The sequence below is a fragment of the Heptranchias perlo genome, chromosome 25 (assembly GCF_035084215.1).
Source record: "Heptranchias perlo isolate sHepPer1 chromosome 25, sHepPer1.hap1, whole genome shotgun sequence".
Classification (NCBI taxonomy): Eukaryota; Metazoa; Chordata; class Chondrichthyes; order Hexanchiformes; family Hexanchidae; genus Heptranchias; species Heptranchias perlo.
The window spans coordinates 37,151,992-37,177,920 of record NC_090349.1 but is presented as its reverse complement, the minus strand read 5'-3'; the positions used below and the strand labels follow the sequence as shown (position 1 = coordinate 37,177,920).

The 25,929-nt window shown below is 42.6% G+C and overlaps 1 protein-coding gene across 6 annotated transcripts in view; it reads left to right on the top strand.

The window, feature by feature from the left end:
- The window catches only part of ube3b (ubiquitin protein ligase E3B), a 45,318-nt gene that overhangs the window by 4,602 nt on the left and 14,787 nt on the right, over positions 1–25,929 (top strand). For all 6 annotated transcript variants that reach the window (XM_068006048.1, XM_068006045.1, XM_068006044.1 and 3 more), the window contains exons 4-18: positions 1,555–1,675; positions 2,721–2,780; positions 3,547–3,651; positions 4,335–4,431; positions 5,508–5,593; positions 6,113–6,195; positions 8,641–8,746; positions 14,046–14,166; positions 14,850–15,027; positions 16,179–16,342; positions 17,147–17,314; positions 18,434–18,605; positions 20,102–20,220; positions 21,262–21,376; positions 23,086–23,185. In XM_068006048.1, the coding sequence (XP_067862149.1) occupies positions 1,555–1,675; positions 2,721–2,780; positions 3,547–3,651; positions 4,335–4,431; positions 5,508–5,593; positions 6,113–6,195; positions 8,641–8,746; positions 14,046–14,166; positions 14,850–15,027; positions 16,179–16,342; positions 17,147–17,314; positions 18,434–18,605; positions 20,102–20,220; positions 21,262–21,376; positions 23,086–23,185 (1,795 nt within the window). The remainder of the gene's footprint in view (positions 1–1,554; positions 1,676–2,720; positions 2,781–3,546; positions 3,652–4,334; positions 4,432–5,507; positions 5,594–6,112; positions 6,196–8,640; positions 8,747–14,045; positions 14,167–14,849; positions 15,028–16,178; positions 16,343–17,146; positions 17,315–18,433; positions 18,606–20,101; positions 20,221–21,261; positions 21,377–23,085; positions 23,186–25,929) is intronic.

Sequence of the window (25,929 nt, the reverse complement as noted above, 5' to 3'; positions counted from 1 at the left end):
AAAGCCCAGGATTCCGTATGCTTTTTTAACCACTTTCTCAACCTGCCCTGCCACCTTCAATGATTTGTGCACATAAACCCCCAGATCTCTCTTTTCCTGTTCCTGTACCCCTTTTAGAGTTGTGCCCTCTAGTTTATATTGCCTCTCCTCATTTTTCCTACCGAAATGAATCACCCCTAACTCTATAAAGCCAAACAACATCCAAGACTTGGAACATTGCTCCCATATCTGTGGAGACTGTTCTAAAGCCTTAGTCTTCCATTCCGTGTGGAGTTTTCAGGCTTTTAAACCTTAGCTTGGTATCACCCCATTACTTCATCATCTCTTTTCAAACTGCACTGTGGGGCTCCGGCCTTCCCCACAGGAAAAAAACAACTGCCCCAAGTATACCGGGAAAGCTGATCCATTGCAGCTAAAATAGTGAATGCCTGAACAGAGTCAGAGGTTTTAGAAAGGAAACAATGGATAATGTATAAAATCTACAGATAATTATCAACAGCCCCAAAAATAGAGCCGGCAACAAACCTCTCTCAGCCCTAGCTCCCCCTCCAAGGGATACAGTTAACCCTTACCAGAAAGCAGGAAATGAAAATGAAACAAAAACAATCTACTCAATAAGTGAAAAAAGTATGCAAGACACAGGAGATTATAATTTGTTAGCCACTCAACAACTGCTTTTTCTATCAAGATGGCTGCTGTGCCTTGGATTCAAGATTTTGTCTATCAATTTCCTCACAATTGGAAATAATCAGTTACACTTGTGATGAATATTTTTAAAATCAGAAAACTAATTTTTTTTCAAATCATTAAATGCAATACACATTCAAATTACAATTATAATCTGTAAAAATAACCTATTTGTGACAGCTCTAACAGCTTAATAGGTAAAGGCACTGCCCAGTGTAGCGCTATCTGTACAGACCAGAAGATCTCGTGTCTGATCCCTGAATTAGCAGACCTCAATTAGGATGACTATAATTGTCCCCAGCGGAAACTAGGGACAGAGAGAATTGGGCAGTGTTCCCACTCTCCTATCCAATAATCCCTGCTGGAAAGTGCATGTGTGGATGTCTGGTAGAAACAAGGGTCTAACTTGGCCCTTGGTGTTGTCCATGTGCTGCTTAAGCTAAAAAGAAAATGTGACAATTATCAACGGAAATGGACAGAAAAACAGTATGGCTTTTAAAAGGGATTTTGCGGGCGTGACTGACTCCTTATCTGGGTATCCTGAGTGGTAGGTCTTTAAGGATCACTTGGAGTAGTGTTACTGCCATCTTTCATAGTTGTTGTTTAGTCCAGCAAGGATGTTTCAGTGTCTTAAACTGATTGCCAATCTCTTTTAATCTCTTTCCCTTTCCCCCTATCCTTTATTCTTTTAATCACTGTCTTGAATTTAGATGCTTCTTGATTTACCTCATTTCTCCTCTTTTAAACCTTGCTGGCGTTTGCTTCTTAAAGCAAAAATCCTGTGTGTCACCTTTTTTGAGAGGCACTTTTTATTTATTTGTGAAAATGTCATCAACATTGGTTAATTAGATGCTGTTGTCTATACAGGATGGAAATTGATGATTATTTCGCCATCAGTGAAATCAATTCTTCAAAAAGAAGCGCACTCGCTATATTTAAAATCACAAGGAAGCTGCTCTTTGTATTTCACATGAAAGAAGATAAAGAGGTATGCGTGCAGGCTGGGGTTAGTTCTGTAACCGTGAGTGGGGAGGGCAAATTCACTAGTTTGTGATCCTTTGAGCACTTGCTGTTTTTTAGAAAATTATAGTTGACTGGGATTCAGTAATAAGGCTGTAATTTATTCTGGGGCTCAGATTTCATGTATTCTTTACTGTCCATTTTTTAAAATATTGTTTCATTAAAATTATCCTAATGACTGTTAAAAGTGAACCAAAGGACCCTGGGACCTAGGTTTAAATCCAGCTCAGACGGATTGGCAATTTCACTCCAAGGTCAAGGGAGGCTGGTGTGGGAAATGGGAAAATGTCACACTGGTGCTGAAAGGGGTGCAGTTTTGAGGTTGAAGCTGAGGCAGATTATTGGGGCAGCGAAGAAAGAGGTTTGCCCTACATCTAATTATGTTACAACTGATGAGACGATCCTTGCTACTGAGCCCAAGTTTCTGAAAATTTCCAATCCCCAGTATCAACTTCCTTCATTTTGATGAGCGCAAAAGTAGGAACTTATGTATCATAATATTACATATACGGAACTTTAAGAGGTATAGAGTTTCTTTAGGTCAGCATGTTGGTGCTGTACAAAATGATAATCTGCAAATTTGAGCCCATTGTTCCCCTCTTGGACCTGGCCAAGCTATCCTGCACCATCATCAAGTTAAGAGGATAAGCTGGTGACTGCATCCCACAGCTGCCAATGTCACAAATGTAACTTGCCATTGTTAAGTCTGAGAGAATGGCTTCCGTTACACCCACCAGTGAGCAAAAAACGAGCTGCCATTTGACACCTTGTGCCATTTGCGACTGGGGAGTTGAGATTGGTTTGATTTCGCCAAGCATGCACAACTGTGGTCTCGGCATTCCAGAGTCCAGCTTTCTAGTGACTGCATAGGGGATCAATCATTTATCAATTTGTGGAAATTGGGAACTCCATTTGGCTATCAAGCCCCAATGTCACATGCATATCCTACCCTCCCCTCCATATCCTAGGTCTGCATAGGTTGTCCGAGTAATAAGTTGTTATTTTTTTTCCAGAGACTTGAGAAGCTGTGCCGCTGTATCCTTAATAGCATGGAAGTAGAGAATGAGTCCAAGGTCTGTATGCAATAGTATTGGATTTCAAGTCTGTTAAATGTTGCTCATTTCTATGCACCCCTGACGGCTTCGTTGATTAATATTCTGCCCAGTGTGGAATTCAGCCATACAGACCAGGAAGGTCACATTCAATTCCTGATTTCACGGAGTTCTAGTGTGTTTTGAGGATTTCATTCCGTGTTATCGCCCACTTGTCCATGAAAACTAAGAACCAATGGCCTTGGTCATCAGTCTTGTCTCAGTTTATTTACCATATTGGTATCAGTAAACTATAGGAAAAGAAATAAACTTAAGCCAATATACTGTAATGCTGTGTAAAACATTTACTGTGCAATGTTTTAATTAATTACCTCTACCAGTGACAGACCTGTAACTCACCACTACTTCACCCTGGCGTTTCATACTCTCTCCAGGCAGAATGCAATTTGGGAAGGACAAAATCTGTTACTGTACCACATATGAAAATTTCACACAATCACCTTTGCACTTACCTGAAATCCCATTGACAGGAATGTTGTGCAGGGCCTGGACATTGCAGATAATTTATGCATTTTTATGATTGTTTTTATTTTCACTCAGTGCAAATTTAGCAGCATCAGGGACTAGTGAATTACTCAGTGCCTGCAGAACAGTAATGTAAAAGATATAAAATAATTTTGTACCCCTACAATCGTGTTCCTGCCTTTTTTATGGGACAGGATTACTGACCAGATTGTTGCTATTTCAAATATATTTTTAAATTTCTTGGTTATTTATTTATTTACAGGTCTGGTATGTGTCATTAGCACTCTCCAAAGATCTCACCCTGCTATGGATCAAACAAGTCAAAGACCTACTCTGGCTCTGCAGTCAGTTTCTAAAACAACTGAAGGTAAATTGAATCCTTCACGTTCAAAGTTCCAGCTGTGTATGGAGAGGAGGTGGCAGCAGTGCAAAGTGCTAAATTGCTCGTTCAAAAATAAAGACTACTGCCCAAGTGTAATCTGTAGGTTGGGAGGAGGCTCATGTGGAGCATAAACACCGGCACAGACCAGTTGAGCCGAATGGCCCAATTCTGTGCTGTAGATTCTATGTAATTTGATTGGGAAGACTGTAATGCACAGTAGACCCAGAGTATTTAGTGAGGGTGATTTTCCCGCTTTTTCCTTTTCACAGAGGTCTCACCGGGCCGCCACCACTATCACTGAGCCAGCTGCTCCTGTCATTTTTAATCACTTTAATGTTCTCACTGAGCTTGTTTAGTGTATTCGTAATGACCTACCGTCAGGAAAATATTCCAGTTAAGCCAGTGACGTGTGATGGATTGCTTTTGTAATGCAGTGTAGTTTTACAACTAAAATATGAGGAAAAGTTGTTGGCTAAAATGACTATTTTTGTCAACTAAGTTAAAATTAGAGCTCATTTTTTAATGAAGGCAGTAAAGGAGCTGCACTCTGGAATTCAGTAGAGTATGGGGTGGCTCGAAGTCCTGTTGCTTACTTAAGGTAAGAAGTAACAACTTATTACTTAAGGATTTATTTAACAGATGGAAATATTTGTATTTTTTTTTTGCAGCCTGATATTCTGCAGGACTGTAAGTTCATCACCTTGTATCTCACCATGCTGGTCACATTCACAGACACCTCAACCTGGAAAATACTGAGGGGGAAAGGTCAGTGGCAAAACAACGTCTAGTGTCTATTCTTTCTGCATTAAGTCGCTAATAAATAGACATTTTTCATCTGCTGTAGACTTTACTTTGAATATTTGAGGTACAGGTAATTAGTTCCCACCTAAATTTTTCTTTCTATAAGTTCTGTATTTCTCCCCTTCCTCTTTTTCTTGGACCTCGCTGTTCTGTGTATGTGCCAATGCCCTGATGTAACTCAACAGCCCAATGATCCACTGTTCTTATCTTTTTTTTTTCCCTTCCTCTCTCCTCTCTGAGGAATTGCCTGTTCTCCACTAGGCACTCCCCCCTATCAGCACAAGTGAAATCAAGAACTTGCTGTGTGGGAATCGCAAATTAAGATTCCACCATCATGAAAGCAGAGTATAGAGTAGATCAGTATCACATCTTCTGTTTTTGTTTAACATAATAGGAATCAATATAACTATTATTTGAATGCAAAATATTACCTTGCTCGCACACAAACATTTTTTGATGTAATTTATTTTTCTTCTTCCCTCCAATTTTCTTCCTTCCTCTCCTGAAGCCACTGACTCACGCTGGAGTATAGTTCTAAAGGCGTCACCCATACCCTGGTGCCTTATGGCCTAGACAGTGAGTGTCAGAAGGCTTCAAAGCTGAGTCGAATCCTAGCCTCACCTGATGCCCACACACGCATTTCCAGCAGGGGCCTCTTGAGAGTGATCAGAAGTGAGAACCCTGGCCGATTTTTCACCTTCAGGCACCGCCTCCCCACCCTCCCAACCCTCCCACCCTCCCCACCCTCCAAGAGCACTAGGAGCCATTGTAGAGCTCTGACCACCACTTCAGCTAATTCAGCACAAATAGAGAGTTGAGCCTGTGCAGTACATTTACTAACTTAACAGTTGATGAATTTGACATATATAAATATAATTTATGTGGACAGAATTTCTGCAAAAGGAAATCATTTTTAATGTCTGAAAATTTGTTGAAAATTTTAAAATGTAATACTTTTAGAGCAGTATGGAGAGATTTAGAATATTCAGTGAACTTGTTGATCTCATGTTGTCATCCCCATTGATTTTTGTTGATGACAGGAGAAGCCCTGAGACCCGCCATGAACCATATCTGTGCCAACATCATGGGACATCTCAATCAAAAGGGATATTACACTGTGCTACAGGTTTGTCCAAAAATGCAGCTTAAATTCAGTGAATCTAGCGTTGAAAAGCCATTGTGCTGTCTATTGTTATGGTTACTTTCAGTGAACTTTTGGCTTGGGTCAGAGGTTTTTTTTATTGTTGGCTGGATGTTTGACATGAGCAAAAACCCCATCAGGTTAGAGAGTCTCCAAAGTATACTGAGAAATCTACACAGATGGAGTTTGCATTTGCCTTACAAGGCATGCACATTGTCCCCATAGGGGTACACCCCACTTCTGTAATGTGAGTCACTATAGGTTCTGATTGTTAAGAGACAATGCTTAACGACCAACAAGTACCCCAAAGCATGCTGCTGGAGTTCAACCAGCTAAAATTGGGCAGTTTATCATAATACAGCAGCTTGGACTGAAGTGTCTCTACAAGTACGAATAGTTCTTAAGGCTGATTTCACTGTGTGTGACAAGACTTACTGTACAGAATCTTTGTTTACATCATTAACTTTTTTGTTGCTAATGTAAAATAAGTTTCTCTATCTCCAGATATTGTTAACAAATGGACTGGCAAGATCCAAACCATCTCTGTCCAAAGGCACTTTAACAGGCATTTTTACCCTTGCATTACGGTAAGAGAACTCACTGTGAAAACTTCATACCTTCTGGTGCATCCTGCCATAAACTTTCCCTCAAGATGCCAGTTAAGTTTTCTATAGTAACAGAAATAAACTTTATAGATGAAGAATCACAACCTATCTTGAGGGGCCACATGAACAATGCAAAAAAACACTTTACCTACCTGCCTTATAGACACTAAGTTTGGCACATATTCTTCCTTTTGTCATTGGTACTTATAGCGCAGCTCGTGGCTTTTTGCAGCCCACCTACCCTTCACCTGTGACCCTAGGCAAACCTGCTGCTCGGTGTACCTCTGGATCGCCATTCATGGCCTGCCCAGCTGCAGAATGAATCAGCATTCATTGTTGTTTCCTTTCCTTTTCTTGTTCTCCAGCAAAAGAAGGCAAGGGAATACTTTTAGAAAGCTGGGCTATCCAATTTTCCATACAGCAAATAAAAGAGCTTTATTTAAATAAAAATAAAATTAGTTATTTTTTATGGGGAAATGCCTCGCCTGCAATTAATTGGCAACAGCTCACAGAGGCAATCATTGAAAGATTACTGTGCAAAGAATCACAGGTGTAGACCCACATCCTATCACTCTGGTGTGCAAGTTGCTGCACCATTTCTGAACATAGATTTTAAGCAAGACATTGAAAAGGAAACTATAATTTTATGCACCTTATTACATCTCAGAAATATTTCAAAGCGCTTCCCATACATTTAAACACTTCTGAAATAGAATGACTGTTGCAATGCAGGTGAACACTGCGGCTATTTTGCACACATCAAGATCCCAAAACAGTATTGAAATGAATGATGATTAATCTGGTTTTGGTGGTGGTTGAGGAAGTAATGTTGGCCAGGACGCAGAGAACTCCTTGCTGTTCTTTGAATACTTCAACTTAGCCATCAGTACAGATTGGACTACGGTTTAATATCTAAAAGACAGCACTTCCTAAATACTGCAGATTATGTGATCGAGTGGGGCTTGAACACACAACCCTTTGACTCCAAGTCAAGAATCCTACCAGCTGAGCCAAGTTTTACAATCCATTGGCCTGGATTGTGGTGCTTTTAGGTCAAATCCAAATGCAGAGGCTGGATGTGTCTTGGAGTTGAAGTGGAATCTCCTGTTTAAGAGCCGTGGGTTCTTGTATCCTAGCTATTGGTCTCAAAGTAATTATTACAATTTGGGTGCCCTCCAGCTACTTTTTCTCATGGCTAACAGACAGATATCCTTCCAGATACAAGGCCACGCTTTCTGGGAACAGAATGTGGCCTTGTACATGAAATATTCCGGAATAGAGGGCCACAGGATAAAGAATGAGCCTGCACTGTGGGAATAATGCAGACTATCACCTAACTGCTGATCTTTCTGCTTGATGAATAAATAACACTGACAGACCACATACCTCAAACTGCAAACTACAAATCAGGTTGATTAAGAAGTAAAATTAAACAGAAGCAAGAGCAAACACAGCAGATTGCACTAGGTTATAATGCCTCATTTAAACTCGTGTTTCTTTCTAAGCAGTAAAAGTCCAGAAAAATTTAGGAGTTTGCAAAATTTTAAACAATTTCCAGCCTTTATGAAACACTTTTATGTGAGAAAGACGAACTTATTGAATTCTTCGTATACTCCTGCCCAGATAGCACGACAGCAAAATGGAAATTCATAAGCCAGCAAAAGGCAGCATTATTTATTTCTTGGTCTGGTGGACTCTGAGCGTGTCAGTCAACACCAGCATCCGATGTGCTGGTTGAAATGCCTACTACAACAGATTGACACATCCTGGTGGGTTAGCAATCCTAAACCATTCACACTGCCCACTTTTTGCAGCCCAGAAATCAAGTTTTTAAAGAATTACATCTTTCTGGGCAGGGTGAGCTGCTACCTATTAAGTCTGTATCCCTCAATGAATGAATTCTGGATCAAAAATTCTAGATCCAATACTTGGGCACATAATTTAAGCTGACATTTCAGTGCAGTTCTGAGGGAGTGCTACATTGTCAGAGGGGCTGCTCATTGGCTGAGATGTTAAATTGAGAAACTGTCGGCCTATTTAGGTAGATGTAAAATATCCCAACGCACTATTTGGCGAAGAGTTCTCCTGCTGTCTGGGTAACATTCTTCCCTCAAAAAAACCCACCAATATCAGATTAACTGGTTGTTCGTCTCAATTAAACAAAAGCAAAATACTGCAGTCGCTGTAAGTCTGAAATAAAATCAGAAAATGCTGGAAACACTCAGCAGGTCAGGCAGCATCTGTGGAGCGAGAAACAGAGTGAACGTTTCAGGTCGCTAACCTTTCATGTTTCGAAATGAGACAAATCTCCAATTAGTCACACTATCGTTGGTTTAGTCCATTCATACTCGCATGCTTTTTTTAAAAAAAAAAGTAACAATTGTTAGCTCTTTTGTTGCACTAATAGTTTATATTCTTTTTCTCCAGCCCAGTGATCGCTGCCCATTTCTCAGACAACCTGCTCCGTTCCTTTCTGCTGCACATCATGTCAGTCCCAGCGCTGATGACACAGCTCTCTACTATAGTACCTGAGGTAAAGAAGTGTCACAAGGAAAACTCTGCACGCAACTTATTATCTATTTGTATAGGTACCTTTCCACTCTTTTTTTCCAATTCTCCTTCCTCTCCAAATTGGCTTGCTATTTTCCTTCAACCTTCAGTTTCGTCCAATGTATTTTTCTGTATAAGAACAGGACTGAACCTGTCACCAAACCGCCATCGATTTCATTATTTTACTGGCCATTAAGGTGTACAAAGGCTGAGGATGGTTAACAAATAGTTCCTCTTCTCCCGATTTCCCCCATCCACTCCTTCACAGAAACAACTTAAAAAAAAAAGTGTCTTGCCTTTGCCTTCCCTATCCTCTCCAGACTGCTGGGCTAATATCAAAAAATCTGAAACAGAAAGTACTGGGATTGCAGAGCATGTTGATTGGCATCTGATGGAGACGGATTTCTCTTTCCAGATGCTGATGAAGCCGCTTTGTGTGTCTAGCGTTTTTTGGATTTATTTCAGATTTGTTATTTTTGGTGAATTGCTGCATTGTTCAACACATTATTGTCCCATCACTCTGCATTTCCCAAACCACCTGTTAGTGGGTGTTTTGTTTTTTTTTAAAGTCAGTAATCTACTTTGCTACTTGAAGGTTGAAATCTTCTCTGTAGAGACACGTGGGGAGTAACTTTAACCCTCAAGAATGGGTGGGTTAGGGTCGGTGGGCAGTCAAAATAGTTTGTTTTTGGAACGGGACTGCATCCCGGCTCCAATGCGCCCACTTCAGGGTTTAACCTAGGCGTGTTTGGATGCACATACGAGCAACAGACACCCGGAAGTCCCGTCGCCACTTAAAGCAGGCGGATTGATATTTAAAGGGCCAATTCAGATACTTGAAACAGTTGAGCTACATAACTTTTTGTGGATTCTGCAACAGAAACGAATTTAACTTCTCCTGAGTGTGTCTCCCGTGGCTTCTGAATCACGCCTTAGAAATGGAGATGAGTTGCAGCCGAGGCTCATTTGGCCCTTTAAACCAGTGATTGACACATCTCAATAAAAGCTGAGTTATTGCAGCTGAGCACTCAGTTCTCTCAGACAAAACCTTTGGCTGGAAGTTCTTTGTGGTTAGACTGAGCATTCTTGTAATCAGACAAATTTATCTGCATCTTGGAGCCCTTCAAACTGACAAGATCAGGATGGGGGGCGCAGTGGATCTATTCCACAGTACATCTGAGGAGGAGTCACATCACCATCCGTGGCAGGCATGTTGTGCAGTTCGGGGATCTGCAGTTAGATAAGATAGGTGCACCACAAGGACCTGGAAAAGAGCAGAGAGGGGGCCAGTAGAGGGGCTGAGGTGGCAGGAGACACTACCCACATGAAAGGGTGTATAGGCAGAGACTGAGCTTCCTGGACACTTCTGATAAGCAGTGCCTACGCGGGCTAAGATTGAGTCGGCAGGAGGTTGCAGACATCTGCACGCTCCTTCATGAAGAGCTGCTCCAGGCTGGACTTGGTGGGAACGGATTGCCCACTGCAGTTAAAGTCACCACTGCCCTCAATTTCTTCGCTTCTGGATCCTTCCTGGACGCCATCGGTGACATCTCTAGGGTGTCTCGGTCGTCTGCACATAAGTGTATACAACTGATGATGGATGGCTTGTTTGCCAGGGCAGCCGATTATGTCAACTTCCCCCACGGCAACATCAGCCAGACTGAAAGGGCAGTGGGTTTCAACTCTCTGGCTGGCTTGCCACAGGTGCAGGGCGCAATTGATTGCACACACGTAGCAATGCAAGGACCTCCACATGAGCCAGGAGTGTTCGTCAACCGAAAGGGATATCACTTCATCAGTACGCAGTTGGTTTGCAACACCGGAAGAGGTTTCTGTAGGTGTGTGCCAGATTCCCTGGCATCTGCCATGATTCCTTCATTTTGCGCTAGTCCCACATCCCGGACCTCTTCCACACAGAAAACAGACTTAAGGGCTGGCTCCTTGGAGAAAGGGATACCCCCTGCAGACGTGGCTAATGACACCTGTGAGAAACCCCCAACGAGGCAGAGCAGCAGTACAACCAGAGCCACATCACCCCCAGGTCTGTCATTGAACAAGCCATAGGAATGTTGAACATGCGCTTCACGTGCCTGGATAGATCTGGGGGAGCCCTTCAGTACCCGCCTGCAAGGGTGTGCAGAATAATGTCGTGTGCTGCGTCCCGCATAACAGCACAGCAGAGAGGGTTACAGGTGGAGGAGGTCGACTGTGCTCATGAAGTATCCTCATCTGCCAGCAACACTGAACAAGAGGATGAGGAGGAGGAAAATGAAGATGGGGACCCCATTGCCAGAGCAGCCGTGCACATTGCTGCCCGTGATGCCAGGGATTCCCTCATCTCTAATAGGTTCTCATAATGAGATCTGCAAATTGAACACTTTGAAATACTCAGGCCGCCTGGAACAATCACTGCCAACACCCCCCGCCCCTCCATTTGCACAAAACAGTCCTTCAACCACGCATTCAACCATCGCACACGCGCCCAATGGGTGACATAATGTTTTGGCATTTATGATGAAGCACATGAAAGGGCGAATTCACAAAAGGGACTCAATAAAGGCCAAGATGTGGTGGTGGTGATTATTAAATTTAATGTGACATAACCAAAAAGAAAATATAAATTAACAACATGACATTTCGTCAAACACACTTGTGCATACCCATGGTGAATTACAATTGCTTAGCCTTTCTCTTTCTAACTCTTGTACGTGATGCAGCCCCTGTGGCTTCGGCATAGGTATTGGCAGGTTGCTCAGATCCTTGCCCTGACTGCGGAGATGCTTTCAGCCTACAACCTCTGGGTTTGGAGCCCTTGAGGGCCCCGCCAGAGACTGCTCCACCTGCAACTGTGCAGTGGCAGACTCAGCCATTGGGAGAGGAGGCAGCATTGCAGGTACTGGTTGAGGAGGGGTGGGTGGGGCGTGCAACGGGTGAGACGTGGGAGTGCTTTGAGTGGAGTCCCCATTTCCATGTCCCCTTTTGCCATCATCCCTTTCCCGAGCCAGTGCAACATTACTCCTACCACTTTGCTAGCCAGCAGGCTGGTGAGCAGATGTGCCGTGCTCTAAGGCCACGGCTAAAGTATCTGTCTTCCTGTTGGCAGACGTTGGCATGGTCTGTGTAGATTCATTAGAGAGCCGTGCTTGAAGCTCGATGAAGGCTGCCACTCTCTCCGTCGCAGACATTCCTGCACTTACCTGCGCCACCAATCCACTAGCGATGGAGTTGGACTCCTCCATCCTCTCCACTATTGTGGAGAGTGTGCTTGGAACATTTTCCAGTACCTCGCAAAAGTGCAGCTGTATCTCTACTGTTCTCCTTCTCAACGACGGCCCCTGTGTCCAACTGAACAGAGTTTGGAGAGGAGTGCGCTCCCAACACGGTCTCTCCAAAGCTGCCCCTGCCACCAGTGACTGCTCGTGCTCACTTGAGTGGTGAATCACCAGGTGACAGCCCAACTATCTGGCTAACAGGACCCACCAAAGTGCCAGTATCTCCGCTGGTGCATAGCTGTATGTCCTGTGGAGGTGCACCCTCAGAAGGAATGAGCTCTGAGGAATCGCCGCCTTCCATTTCGGCTGATTGTTGTTGAAGGCATGAAGGCCCTGAAAGACAACAGAAACCAATATTAATGATTCATTGCCAAAGTGACAATCTATCCAGTGACCACACTGAGGTCTGGCACAGTTACGTCATTGATAAAATCAATTCATCACGTGTGTGAAAGATGTTAGAGTTCTGTCCAGCCCATCTGCAGGATGCCAGTCTCTCTATCTCCGACGGATAGGCATGCCTCCTCCTCTGCATCTGTCAACTGGACTATTTGTGGTGGTCCACCTCAGGTTCTTGCCCTCGCCCTCTCCCTTGTATTTTGCGCTCTCTTCTCCTACAAGGGGAGAACGAACAGACCTGTGAGTGCCTGAAGGTGATGTCTTCACCCGATGAATGCATTGCTTTGGGTGAGGCTGACAATGAATTAGATGCATCAGAGGCTGACTATCAGACAGATGCATCATATTGCATCAGGATTGAGGTGAGTGGTAGTGGTGGGTGCACAAATGGGGACGTGAGGGAGTGCATAGAAAGTGAAGGTTAGTTGATGCTGAAACTTAAGTGGATGTGAGGAGTGATGTGATGGAGTAGGCTTGCCGACAAAGAGTGAGAGGGGGGTGCATTTCACAGGACGTGGGAGAATCAGCAAATGTACTCATTTTTCCTGACCTGGTTGCTTCCTGCAATGAACCCAAGATCTGGAAACCGTGCTCCTGCTGCTCAGCTCTTCTGCCACCTCCAGCCATGCCTTCTTGGTGACAGGACCGGGCTTCTTCCTCCCATCACTGGGATAAATTAACTCCCTCCAGCTCTCTCTGCAGCCGGTAGTACATCTAGGGAGGCATCACTAAATCTAGGCGCTGCCTTTGCTCTCCTGGACTCCATTTGTCCTTCTTCAAAATGCATTATTGGACTGGCCCTTCAAATAGTAGGCTTTAAATGGTGCCATTCGGGTGTGCAATAGGGCCGCTGCGCAGCTTAGAGATGTGAAACCCGGAAGCAAAGATAATTGTTAAATGCGCTCACTTTGCTTCCAGGTGCCCCATGTGCAAATCCACCCACCCGCTGACTTCCCGCCACCATGCTAAAATCATGCCTATGGTATCTCTACAAAGCAAACAGACACATCATTATTATCACCAGGTTCAGGGAACAGGCTTCTATTCATTTAAGAGGAGAAGAATTGTAGAAAAGATTTTCAGTACTTCAACAGAAGTGTCTATAAAATATTTTAGTATTTTTGAATTGTTTTGGGTATTAAAATACTGAAAGATTTGTCAAGAATATATTTTGTAAACCTTTTGCCCCCAATAACATTTTTTTAAAACTTTTTTTCCGCCTCTGTTACAATGAATGGAAGTTTGGCTTCAAAAACTGTGGCCACTTGTTTGGTTTACAAGGAGAAATATCGTTGATTGTAGGTAGTTTTCATCCACTTTGGGAGCATTTGCCCCTGGCATATGCTTTCTTTACTGCTCATCTTCCCAGTTCCTTTGCATTTCACCTTATGATGGACAAGTAGTCCTTTGCATTACATCTTGCTGGAAAGTTCAGTGGGATCACTTTTTAGTTTTAGTCACAGCGGTTTCTGAGGGAAACTCTGAGCTGAATGTGTTGCAGTGCGACTCTGTTTCCCACCAAAACAAACATTGTTGTGCCACATCCTCCCTTCCACTAGATACCCTCACAGCTTTTCACCAGATCTGAATGAAATGTCTCTTTCTATTCAGTGCATAGCTATGGTCCATTCCCACGAGCTGCTGCGGAAATTCATCCTGTTTTTAAGTCGAGAGGAGCAATGTGGTGATATCTGTGTGTGCTTGGAGGGAAGCCATACACTTTGTTTGCTGGGTGAGTGTTCCTGGGATATCTACTTATTCGAGGTTATGCTTACAATGTTGCTTTTATTTTGCGAATGTTTAAAGTAGTGATTTGTTCCACTGTTACCGTAAAAACTCTGCATGCCTGGTGCCCTGTTATCCTCTATTCAGTCATTGAGTGGGCCCCAGTTTTCTCTGTTCTGAAGCAGAGAATACTAGGACTCACTGACTGAGTAATGTAAAGGATAATGGATAATTGGGAGTGATTACAAGGCAGGAATCCAATCAAAGGTTTCAGATCTTAGTCTTGGTAAAGATAGGATGCCACAATCGATCTTAGTTCTAAGTTATGGAGGGAGAAAGAAAATTCCCAGTACTCACCACCATCAGTGACTTTTGCTGGAAAAGTGCATGTTGGTTTAAACTTGTGTATGATGTCTTCCATTCTTGAATAGCCTCCTGATGCTCACTGATTAGGCTCACACATGAAGGATAATTTGGCAAAGTATCACAAAGCTGCCGTTGCTTATCGAACCATAGCCCAGTACAAGTCAGTGCATTCGGGAAAAGTGAGGAGAAAATTGGATGGGGTGGTGAATAAAGCTCATCTTTTTGGGACCACAGAACAGAATATTCTCTGAATGTTGACAACAGTGGCTGTTAGTTTTTAACATTGCGATTTTTTTCAAAATGAAATCTGCCCACCTGACACAGGGAATCTAATTTATCTGGCCTACCTGTCTGAGAAAGTGTTGGAGGAGGAGACGAATCACTTTGTCAGTGTGCTGACTGCCATGCTGTCGTATTGCCAGAAATATGTATCTCAGAAGAAGTCCAACCTGACGCACTGGCACCCAGTACTTGGCTGGTTCTCGCAGACTGTTGATTATGGGTATGTGCCAACAGTGGATACCTGTACTGTTGAGTTAATCTGATATTGTCTGTCAAGCTAATGTGTTACATTTGTTTTCTTTAGTTTGTCTGTCTTTGCTCATTGACCTTGATCTCTGTCAATCTCGGCCTCTCTCCATGGGGGTAGTTGTGTACTGATGTCATTTAGGTACACTTTTGGGGCAGAGTGGAGCCAATTTTACACTGCATCTTTTCTGTGCTTTACTTGACCTGGGAGGGCTTGATGCTGACACTGGATGTAAAATAGTGGAACAATATTCCATCCCAAGCACTGATGCACATTACCTTAATGTCAACATTTCACCAAAGATCCAAAATTTAAAAGAAAGCTTGCCCAGCCTTACCAATAGGTCATTGAGTTGTAGTAATTATGACCGTCATGAAATTTTAAATCACTTTTCACTGAGAATTTAGTGGTTCAGTGGATTAGGACATTGTCCCTTTACCTCTAGGGCTTGGATGTGAATCCAGCCTAGAGTTGATGGATGGAAGTTTCCTTTCTTTGCTGGTTGTAAGATTCCTAAATGAAATGCATTCGGGGTAGCCTCAATACAGATCCTTGTGGGATTAACATAATTCGGCATTAAATTTCACCATCTGAAACAGTGATACTACAAGAATAGTTGATGTGGGAAACACTGGAGCATAAAATTATCCACAAATTGGCACAAATCGACACTTTCGCGCAGAGTTAGTGTGGTAAAATGGAAAATCTCCCACTGGTGCAGTAGGAGATGCTCTTCTGAAGTTAGGCTAAAGGCATGTTGTATAGATACAGTAAAACCAGCTGAATTCTGAAATTCAAACACAGGTTAAATGTCATTTGCTGGAGAAAGTCTGTTCCCCATTGGTACTATTCCTGATGTACAAGTTCTTGGTGCTGGTTTTAAATGCAAAACTTCAAGAAATATTCAGTCCTTCAATGTTGGCATTCTTCACCTCTAAGCACAGCTTTTTAAGGTCCGGTTGTCACCTGACAATATAAATAAAACCACAAATAAGTAAGGTACATGTTGAAATTCAAGGCAACAAAATGCAACCAATATTTAACAGTTTTACTGTATGCAACATTAAACAAGCTCCATTCTGGAGAACCTGCTCCATTGATTCCTTCATTGTGCCTCTTCTCAGATTGAATGAAGCGATGCCTCTAGTCACCAGGCAGCTGCAGTACTTGTGGAGCGTCCGTGTCATTCGAATGTTGTTCCATGATGTGCTGAGCAAGAAACTGGCCGAGAATCAAGACATGGCACATACACAATACTCCAGCCCTTCAAACAACATTCATGTCAAAAGTAAGCATCTGTTTTAGTATTCATCCTCAATGAAAAGCACTAATCTAAAGGATTGTAGCCAAGCCCCGTCCCCAGCTTCATTCTCCTGATGGCTCAGTGCATATCTGCATTGCCTAGTGTGACATCAAGCCATGCAAACCAGTTTGGCCTTTCGGCTGATTTCAGTTGGGACACTACATGTGGCCTCAGCACCCCTGGGCTATGGGGTGGGAGGGTGCAACCAGCCAGGGTTCCCGCTGCTGATCGCTCTCCAATGACTTTTGCTGGGAAGTGTGTCTGTGTGGACATTGAGTAAGGCCTGGGCTTTTTTTGTCTCCTCACCATCTAGGCACACACTTGAAGAATCGTTATATAGTTGAGGTTCTATGGAGCTGCAGGCACCTACGGCACTGTGCCTCATCACGAGTTAGTGCGGTAAGGAGAGGGGAAGAAAAAAACTGGGAAAAGGTGGGAAAAATAACTGATAAATAGGGCTTAGAATAGAAATTAAGACAGCTATGCCGTGTAGGAGGTTACAACATACTCCTTTCATCTCTGGGGTCTGGGTTGGAAACTACCCAGACTGGAATAAAAGTCTCCCCTTTCATGCAGCAGTGAAGTTCCCAGCTGAAATGAGATTGGAGCAGTTTGTCCCTTGTAGGCACAAGTCTGTAGCACAAAACTGCACTTCACTTTACCTGGGAATGCTTGCTGCTGACAGTGGTTGTCTGAATTGAGAAAGTGCTGCATTTCCCAGATCCAACATCCATCACCTACATGAGCATTAAAGGAACTTTCTATAAAATGGTTTCATTTTTGTTGTAGATCTCTTCAAGCGAGCATTTCAGAAGTCGGCGTCCATGCGGAACATTCTGAAGCCAGTTGGCGGGAAGCGCGTGGACTCTCCTGAGGTGCAGAAGGTCTGCAGTATCTGTGTGCTATATCAGACAGCACTGACTACACTCACCCAGATTCGGCTCCAGATTCTTACTGGTCAGTCTTGTGTTTTTATAGTGTAGGTCCCTGTAAAATACACATTTGTTTTTGGGGCACAGATAAGACATTTTTCCAAAAGAAAGTATCCTGAAGAAGCAGAATAAAGTCACAATGAAGTAAACAGAAAGAAGGGATTTCACCTAGCCAGCTTTCTGCGAGGGAGCGCTGAGCTGTGGAAAACTGGAAGGTTTACCCCTGTAATTTTCCCCATGCCCTTTTAATTTTTTTTCTTTTTCAAATATTTATCCACTTCCCTTTTTAAAGCTATGATGGATTCTGCTTCCACTACTGTTTCAAATAGGGCAATTGAAGTCCCAGTAACCCTCTGTGTAAAAGATTTTCTCCTAATCGTTCCCTTCATTCTTTTGGTAATCATCTTGAATTTATGCCCTCGAGTTGCCAACTCACCAATTAGTAGAAATAGTTTTTTGCCTACTTACCTTATCAAAACACCTCAAAGCTTTTAACACCTCTACCAGATATCTTAACCGTTCCCTGGTCCATCTTTCTCGAGTTTCATTATAACTAAAGCCTCCAATCTCTGGTGTCATCTTAGTAAATCGCTTCTGTACCCCACCATGACTGTAGCATCCTTCCTAAAGAAGGGCATCCAAAACTGGACATAATATTCTAACTGCAGACTAACCAATGATTCACGTAGGTTCAGAATTATCTCTGCTTTTTCAGTCTGTGCGGATACGCACCGAGCCATCAGAAGCTGGGGATGGGTTGGCAACAATCCTTTAGATTAGTGCTTTATCTATAAAACCTAGGATCCAGTAACAGCTTTATCAACTTAGCCTTCCACTATTAAAGGTCGCACCAGGCATTGTATCCACTCACTGAACCATTAGGAAAGTCTGGAAAATGAATGTTTGAAAAAAGTACATACACTTTTTATTAAAAATAGTCAGATAGTGTTAGTGGTTAATGGCACTGATAAATAAAACATATCAGCCTCATAAATGGGGAGGGGAAAATACATTAAGGTTAATGCATCATAAGTGATATTTAAAAGGGGCCCTGATGATGAGAGTTGAGTGAACATTCTCAGCCCAACTTGTATCCGGGAGGAGTGCTGTTTGTGTTTTGAGTGATTGTGTTTCTGTGTTTCAGGGTTAACCTATTTAGATGACTTGTTGCCCAAGTTGTGGGCATTCATTTGTGAGCTAGGACCCCAAGGAGGCTTGAAGCTATTCCTTGAGTGCCTAAACAATGACACCGAGGAATCCAAGCGGCTTCTTGCAATGCTGATGTTGTTTTGTGACTGCTCACGGCACCTTATCACGTAAGTTGTGTGAAGTTTGATTAAGTCCTTTCAGTAGCATAGACCTGCACTCTTGAGCAAAATGTCCAGGTTTGGGGCGGGGGGTGGGAATAAGCTTCATGTAAAGGGGAACAAAGTTGACGGTGAGGACTTTCTGCTCCAAATACTCAGGAGAATTTTCATTGCTGTTTTTAAAAAAATGTCAGTATTCTTGCCGGTGTAGAGTCAATCAAAGCAGGGACCCTACCCTCCTAGTGCCTGTACCAGTACTAGCTCCATGTCACAACTATCTAATACCATTTCTCTACTCCTTCCTGCGTTCTTTTAAAAAAAAAACTTGTGATTCGTTTTTCGGTATGTTATGCTGGGTTATCTTTTGATGCAGTAGTGCATTTTGCTTCCATGGCATTTGCAGGCGTACACATTAATACAGTGAGTCCATTGCCATAATTGTGCACAGTGGTACAGTAGTGTAATTAGCTGTACTGCTAATTAAAGTTCCATTGAGAGGAATGTGATTCTATTGGAAAATTTCTTGGCCTGGAAGCTAAAGCTATTGAGAAAGAACTTGCATTTATATAGCGCCTTTCACGACCTTAGGACATCTCAAAGTGCTTTTTAGCCATTTAAGGACCTTTTGAAATGTAGTGCAAGGAAACGCAGCAGCCAATTTACGCATAGCACAGTCCCACAAACAGCAATGAGATAATGACCAGATAATCTGTCTTAATGCTGTTGGTTGAAGGAAAAATATTGACCAGGACACTGAGAGAATCATAGAATGATACAGCACAGAAGAAGGCCATTTGGCCTATCGTGCCTGTGCCGGCTCTTTGAAAGAGCTATCCAATTAGTCCCACTCCGGTCTTTCCCTATTGCTCTGTAAATTTTCCCCTTCAAGTATTTATCCAATTCCCTTTTGAAAGTTATTATTGAATCTGCTTCCACCACCCTTTGAGGCCGTGCATTCCAGATCATAACAACTCGCTGCGCACTCCCCTGCTGTACTTCAATTAGAGCCATGGGATTTTTTACATCCACCTGAGAGGGTAGATGGGACCTCGACTTAACATCTCATCCGAAAGATGACACCTCCGACGATGCAGCACTCCCTCAGTACTGTTGAGGACTCAAAACCTCACTAGGTAGCCAATAGCAATGCCCACAACATCTTAATCTTTGTTCCACTTCATTGGGAATGATCATTGTTCATGTAGCAGTGTTTTGTTGACAGGTGGCACAGCCATCTCTTTGGGAATAGTTCAGTTCAAATTTTGTGTGCGTTTATAGGATGTCACGCCACTGACCCTTAATGGGAACTTAAAATATAATTTGTTAATTTGGCGATGCTCCTTAACACACCCCAGCTCTGCTGGTTGAGTTTCATCATTCACTAGGTGGTTGTTTAATGTAGCTATAAATAATTCTTTCCCTCTTTCCTCCTTCCCTGTAACACCTACCTCACCCTCAGTTCTTTGTCTCCTATGTGAAGTTAATCGCTAACATTATTATTACAGGATCTTGGATGATATTGAGGTATATGAGGAGCAAGTCTCATTTAAACTGGAAGAGCTGGTCACCATCTCCTCATTCCTGAATAATTTTGTATTTAAAATGATCTGGGATGGCATTCAGGGTGAGTTTACTCATGTCGTATCAGAAATTGTAACTGGTCTCTCGTGGCGACTAACTAGCTAGGTTTGTGGAAACACTAGAGCCTGGATTCAGATTTAACCACTATAAAGTGATAAGGATATCCTATTATTATTTTGGACTTGCTACTGAAATATATAAGAAAGTAATCCTTTCACTTCTGAAACCTGGCATTGAATCCAGTTCAGACTAAGATAATGATGTTGTCTTAGCCTTATGTTGGGTGTTCTCTGTGAAATTAATTTGGATTCAGATCTCAGTGCACACAAGTATATAATACCAGCTGCTTATACAGTTGGCATTACTTGATCCTTAAAGATAATCATGCCCATGCAAGGGTAGTCCGCTCCACTTAGTACCATGGGAAATCCGTTTCAACACATCTGAACAACCCATTACAGTTGTATTCTCGTCCTCAGGAATCATATGGATTTTTCTATAGTGTAAGGCATTGTTGAGGCTTCAATGTTTAAAGATAATTAGTTGAAAGGTGTTCTTTATTTTAATTAAAAGTTTTTGTTGTGTGAAAATTAGTTACTAGTAGACAACTTTGCCTATTTTTGTTCATTGAGTCAAATGGCAGAAGTTGCACAGAGCTGATAATTGGCAAAACTGTACATTCAGGGACGCATCAGGCTACTTGAAAATTCGACAGAACTGATTCACACAAGATTTTTGTTTCCCTTTTAAAAATGACATTGTTGTTCCATTCTGGCCCATCCCAAAGGGCAAAAAATAAACTTTAATGTGAGCAAATTGCAGAATGAGCATTCTGAGGAATTACCCTAATTGAGCCCTAATTTGTCAAACTCTTAGAGACAATGATCTTCAAAATGCGGATGTTTCCGTTAATCTAAATAGGTAAATTCAGACCAGTTAGTTTTTATGCAGTGGATTTGACACAAAGGTGGCCTCTTTCTTGTCCCCTGACTAAACCAGGCTTGTATTGGAAAGGGGAAACAAAGGTGGAAAGTTTAAAAATGGTGAGCAATCCAGATTAAAATGTTTGTTTCTGTGTCTCTAGAAAATGCAAAAGGAGAACAACTGGAGCTGTTCCATTCTGTTCACGGGTGGCTGATGACTCTGTATGAGCGAGACTGCCGGCGACGCTTTGCTCCCGAGGATCACTGGCTGCGCAAGTAAGTGAAGAATGGACTCGTAACACAGTAGGCGGGAGAGCAATGCCTTTCTCTGCACCTTTCCTCCAAAAAATTATGCAAGTAACAATTGGACTGTACGGTCTTTCCTATCCTGCACACTGCTTGCTCCCAGACTACTCATTTAAAAAATGATGGCTAGATTTGACAGTAAATGTTTTTGGAAAATATTAAGAATTGGACTAGTACTGAAAGCTCATTGATAAAATAGACACAGAACAACTGTTGACTGGTAAGATATTGTAAGAGAAAGGAATTGAAATGGTATAGGTGTGCTCATATGGTGAAACTGTACAAAAAAAATCAGGCAATGATTAGCAACCACATAGAAAATGAAAAATTGGAAAGAATAAAATTATCCTTGGGGAAGACTGTGGAGCATTTGAACTGAGATTGGAATCCATTTGGAAAAGACAGGAGAGTGGCCTACATTAGTGGTTAATCTATGTGTCTAAGCGATTACGTCGAAACTACAGCACAGAAATGAGCCAATCAGCCCAATTGGTCAATGCCGGCATTTATGCTCCACATGAGCCTCCTCCCTCTCGACTTCATCTAACCCTATCAGTATCTCCTTCTATTCCTTTCTCCCTCATGCTTATCTAACTTCCCCTTAAATGTATCTATGCTATTTACCTCAACTACTTCTTGTGGTAGCGTGTTCCACGTAGTTGTACTAGCCCATGATTTCCGAGAATAAGTTCCCCAATACGTGGCTTCATTCTGCCTAGGAATGAAAGTTTTAAAAAAAAATTAATAGGTCTAAGGCCTTGGAGTTAAAATGTTTTGATTCCCTCTATGTATTACAAGAATTCATGGAATAGTTTTCCCTCTAGGGGCAGAAACTGGTATCACGGCCTTTTGATTTACTGGTGGGGCCAATGGTTTGCACTGAAATTGGTGCTATCTGCAGCTCTTGGCCTCCTTTCAAACAAAAAAAGTCTCAGAATTGTAGAATTTCCTTCCCTGCTATTGCACATTCTATTTGTATTATGAAAAAATATTTCTTTATAGATTGCAATTAGTTTTAATATTTATAAATTATGATCTGATGACAATAAGTCCCAGGTATTCCTGAATGGAAGGGTTGTTGGTAATTGGAGAGCACCTGATTTCATGGTAAAGGAACTGTTGCAGAGCAACTCTTGTGCTTTGAAAAATAATCAGAACGTCATATATATTTCCTAATGGAAACAGTGTCCCAACCAACATTCCCAGCCAATTACCACCTGCAAAAAAAATATTTAATGGTTTGAAGCGCTTTGAGGCGTTTTAACGTAATGAGGAACAATATAAAACTCAAGTTTTTTTTAAAGAATGTTCAACATTTACTGATGTTTTATAAACATAATGGGAATGTTGGTTGAAATGAAAAAAGTCCCTGAAGACTGAAGCTTTGATTTTCTATTTAGTGCAATTCTTTGACACGCTAATGTTTTTAGCCACGTGTTTTCCTCCCAAGATGGTTAGGTTGTTTTTTCTCTCAATTTATACAAATGATGAGAACACTGTTTCTTTGTCATGAACCATTTTACTGGTTTGAATTGCTGACATTCCAATGCACATTCCCTTCCGGAGTTTCCTGACCATGTTAGCAACTGATTTTGTACATGGAGAGTTAAAGTGGTAATGCCTCCAGGTTTCAGAGTTTTTGACCATTCCATAATCCACTATTCCTTTTTTTCATTAAGGGACCTGAAACCCAGCTTGATATTCCAGGATTTGGATAAAGGGAAGAAGAGAGCCCAGTTACTATTGCAGTACATTCCACACGTCATTCCACACAAAAATGTAAGTGCCATTGTTGATGAACTGGATTTTTTTCCCTCAGTCTGGTTCAGCAAACACTGAGTCGAATACACCTTTAAAGTTCAACATTATTTTATTTAGCTGCAGCGGACTTATTCTGCAATATCGATTTAAACTCTTCACAGAGTTTGATCAATACCCAGAACAAAGCCAAATTACATGCAAGAGTTCAGAGAAGGGAAGGACATGATTAACAACGGGTTAAAACCAATCATAAGCGAAGCCTAGGCATACCATGCTAAATGACAGGATGACCGACCACTCACGGGTGATACAAGTACATGCGTATTCCGATGTTTCAATATAGCATCTTATCTTAGCTGGGTATGTTTCTCAGCTCTGTCCAGCATAAAGTCACTATTCATGTGAAGATTCTCACCTAGGACTCCCATACCTTATCAAGGTTAATCCTTGATGAACACAAAACAGGCTTCTTTGTTAATTGTATGAGCAAACAGGCTTCTAATTAACCCTTTCTTAACTAACTGCCCTGTTACTTATGATAGTATTTCACTATTTTACCAAAAGCTTCACTATTCTACTGAAAGCTTACCACGTAGGCATTTTCATTAGAGGGGGCACCACGTAGACATTCTCATTGTGAATGATGACATGGTATGTATGTACAGAGAATCCCACTTAATTGAACAGGCCATCTAATGGCCAAGCTTATTGAGCAATTTTCCTACTAACTCTGTTATAATAATGTTCTACTGGCTGTCCTGACATACTGCCTTACCTGAAACAGCTTTTGAGTGGGTAAAACTGACTGAACTGGCTCACTGAAGTATACTGTTAATGAATGGTCTTGCTGGAGTTATTGAGTCACAATGCTACTATTTCAAATGGGCTTCCAGTGGTGTTTATGGCTCAGTTGTCCTGCAGGTGGTAACATTATGATTTATTTAAATAGGCTAAATAGTTCACCTAAACCAAAAATGTATGCACTGAACTGTCATTCACTTCAGCGATTTAAAAAAAAAATTCGTTCATGGGATGTGGGCATCGCTACCAAGGCCAGAATTTATTGCCCATCCCTAATTATCCTTGAGAAGGTGGTAGTGAGCCGCCTTCTTGAACCGCTGCAGTCCGTGTGGTGACAGTTCTCCCACAGTGCTATTAGGAAGGGAGTTCCAGGATTTTGACCCAGCAACGATGAAGGAACAGCGATATATTTCCAAGTCGGGATGGTGTGTGACTTGGAGGGGAACGTGCAGGTGGTGTTGTTCCCATGTACCTGCTGCTCTTGGCCTTCTAGGTGGTAGAGGTCACGGGTTTGGAAGGTGCTGTCGAAGAAGCCTTGGCGAGTTGCTGCAGTGCATCTTGTGGATGGTACACACTGCAGCCACAGTGCGCCGGTGGTGAAGGGAGTGAATGTTCAGGGTGGTGGATGGGGTGCCAATCAAGCGGGTTGCTTTGTCCTGGATGGTGTTGAGCTTCTTGAATGTTTTTAGAGCTGCACTCATCCAGGCAAGTGGAGAGTATTCCATCACACTCCTGACTTGTGCCTTGTAGATGGTGGAAAGGCTTTGGGGAGTCAGGAAGTGAGTCACTCGCTGCAGAATACCCAGCCTCTGACCTGCTCTTGTAGCTACAGTATTTATATGGCTGGTCCAGTTAAGTTTCTGGTCAGTGGTGACCCCCAGGATGTTGATGGTGGGGGATTCGGCGATGTTAATGCCATTGAATGTCAAGGGGAGGTGGTTAGACTCTCTTGTTGGAGATGGTCATTGCCTGGCACTTGTCTGGTGCGAATGTTACTTGCCACTTATGAGCCCAATCCTGGATGTTGTCCAGGTCTTGCTCGGACTGCTTCATTATTTGAGGGGTTGCGAATGGAACTGAACACTGTGCAATCATCAGCGAACATCCCCATTTCTGACTTTATGATGGAGAGAAGGTCATTGATGAAGCAGCTGAAGATGGTTGGGCCTAGGACACTGCCCTGAGGAACTCCTGCAGCAATGCCCTGGGGCTGAGATGATTGGCCTCCAACAACCACTACCATCTTCCTTTGTGCAAGGTATGACTCCAGCCACTGGAGAGTTTTCCCCCTGATTCCCATTGACTTCAATTTTACTAGGGCTCCTTGGTGCCACACTCGGTCAAATGCTGCCTTGATGTCAAGGGCAGTCACTCTCACCTCACCTCTGGAATTCAGCTCTTTTGTCCATGTTTGGACCAAGGCTGTAATGAGGTCTGGAGCCAAGTGGTCCTGGCGGAACCCAAACTGAGTATCGGTGAGCAGGTTATTGGTGAGTGAGTGCCGCTTGATAGCACTGTCGACGACACCTTCCATCACTTTGCTGATGATCGAGAGTAGACCGATGGGATGGTAATTGGCCAGATTGGATTTGTCCTGCTTTTTGTGGACAAGACATACCTGGGCAATTTTCCACATTGTCTGGTAGATGCCAGTGTTGTAGCTGTACTGGAACAGCTTGGCTAGAGGCGTGGCTAGTTCTGGAGCACAAGTCTTCTGCACTACAGCCGGGATGTTTTCAGGGCCCATAGCCTTTGCTGTATCCAGTGCACTCAGCCGTTTCTTGATATCACATGGAGTGAATCGAATTGGCTGAAGACTGGCTTCTGTGATGGTGGGGATATCGGGAGCAGGCCGAGATGGATCATCCACTCGGCACTTCTGGCTGAAGATGGTTGCACTTAAGAAATACTGACTTAAGTACACCTTACAGTGCAACCTCAATTATCTGTGCTGATGTAGA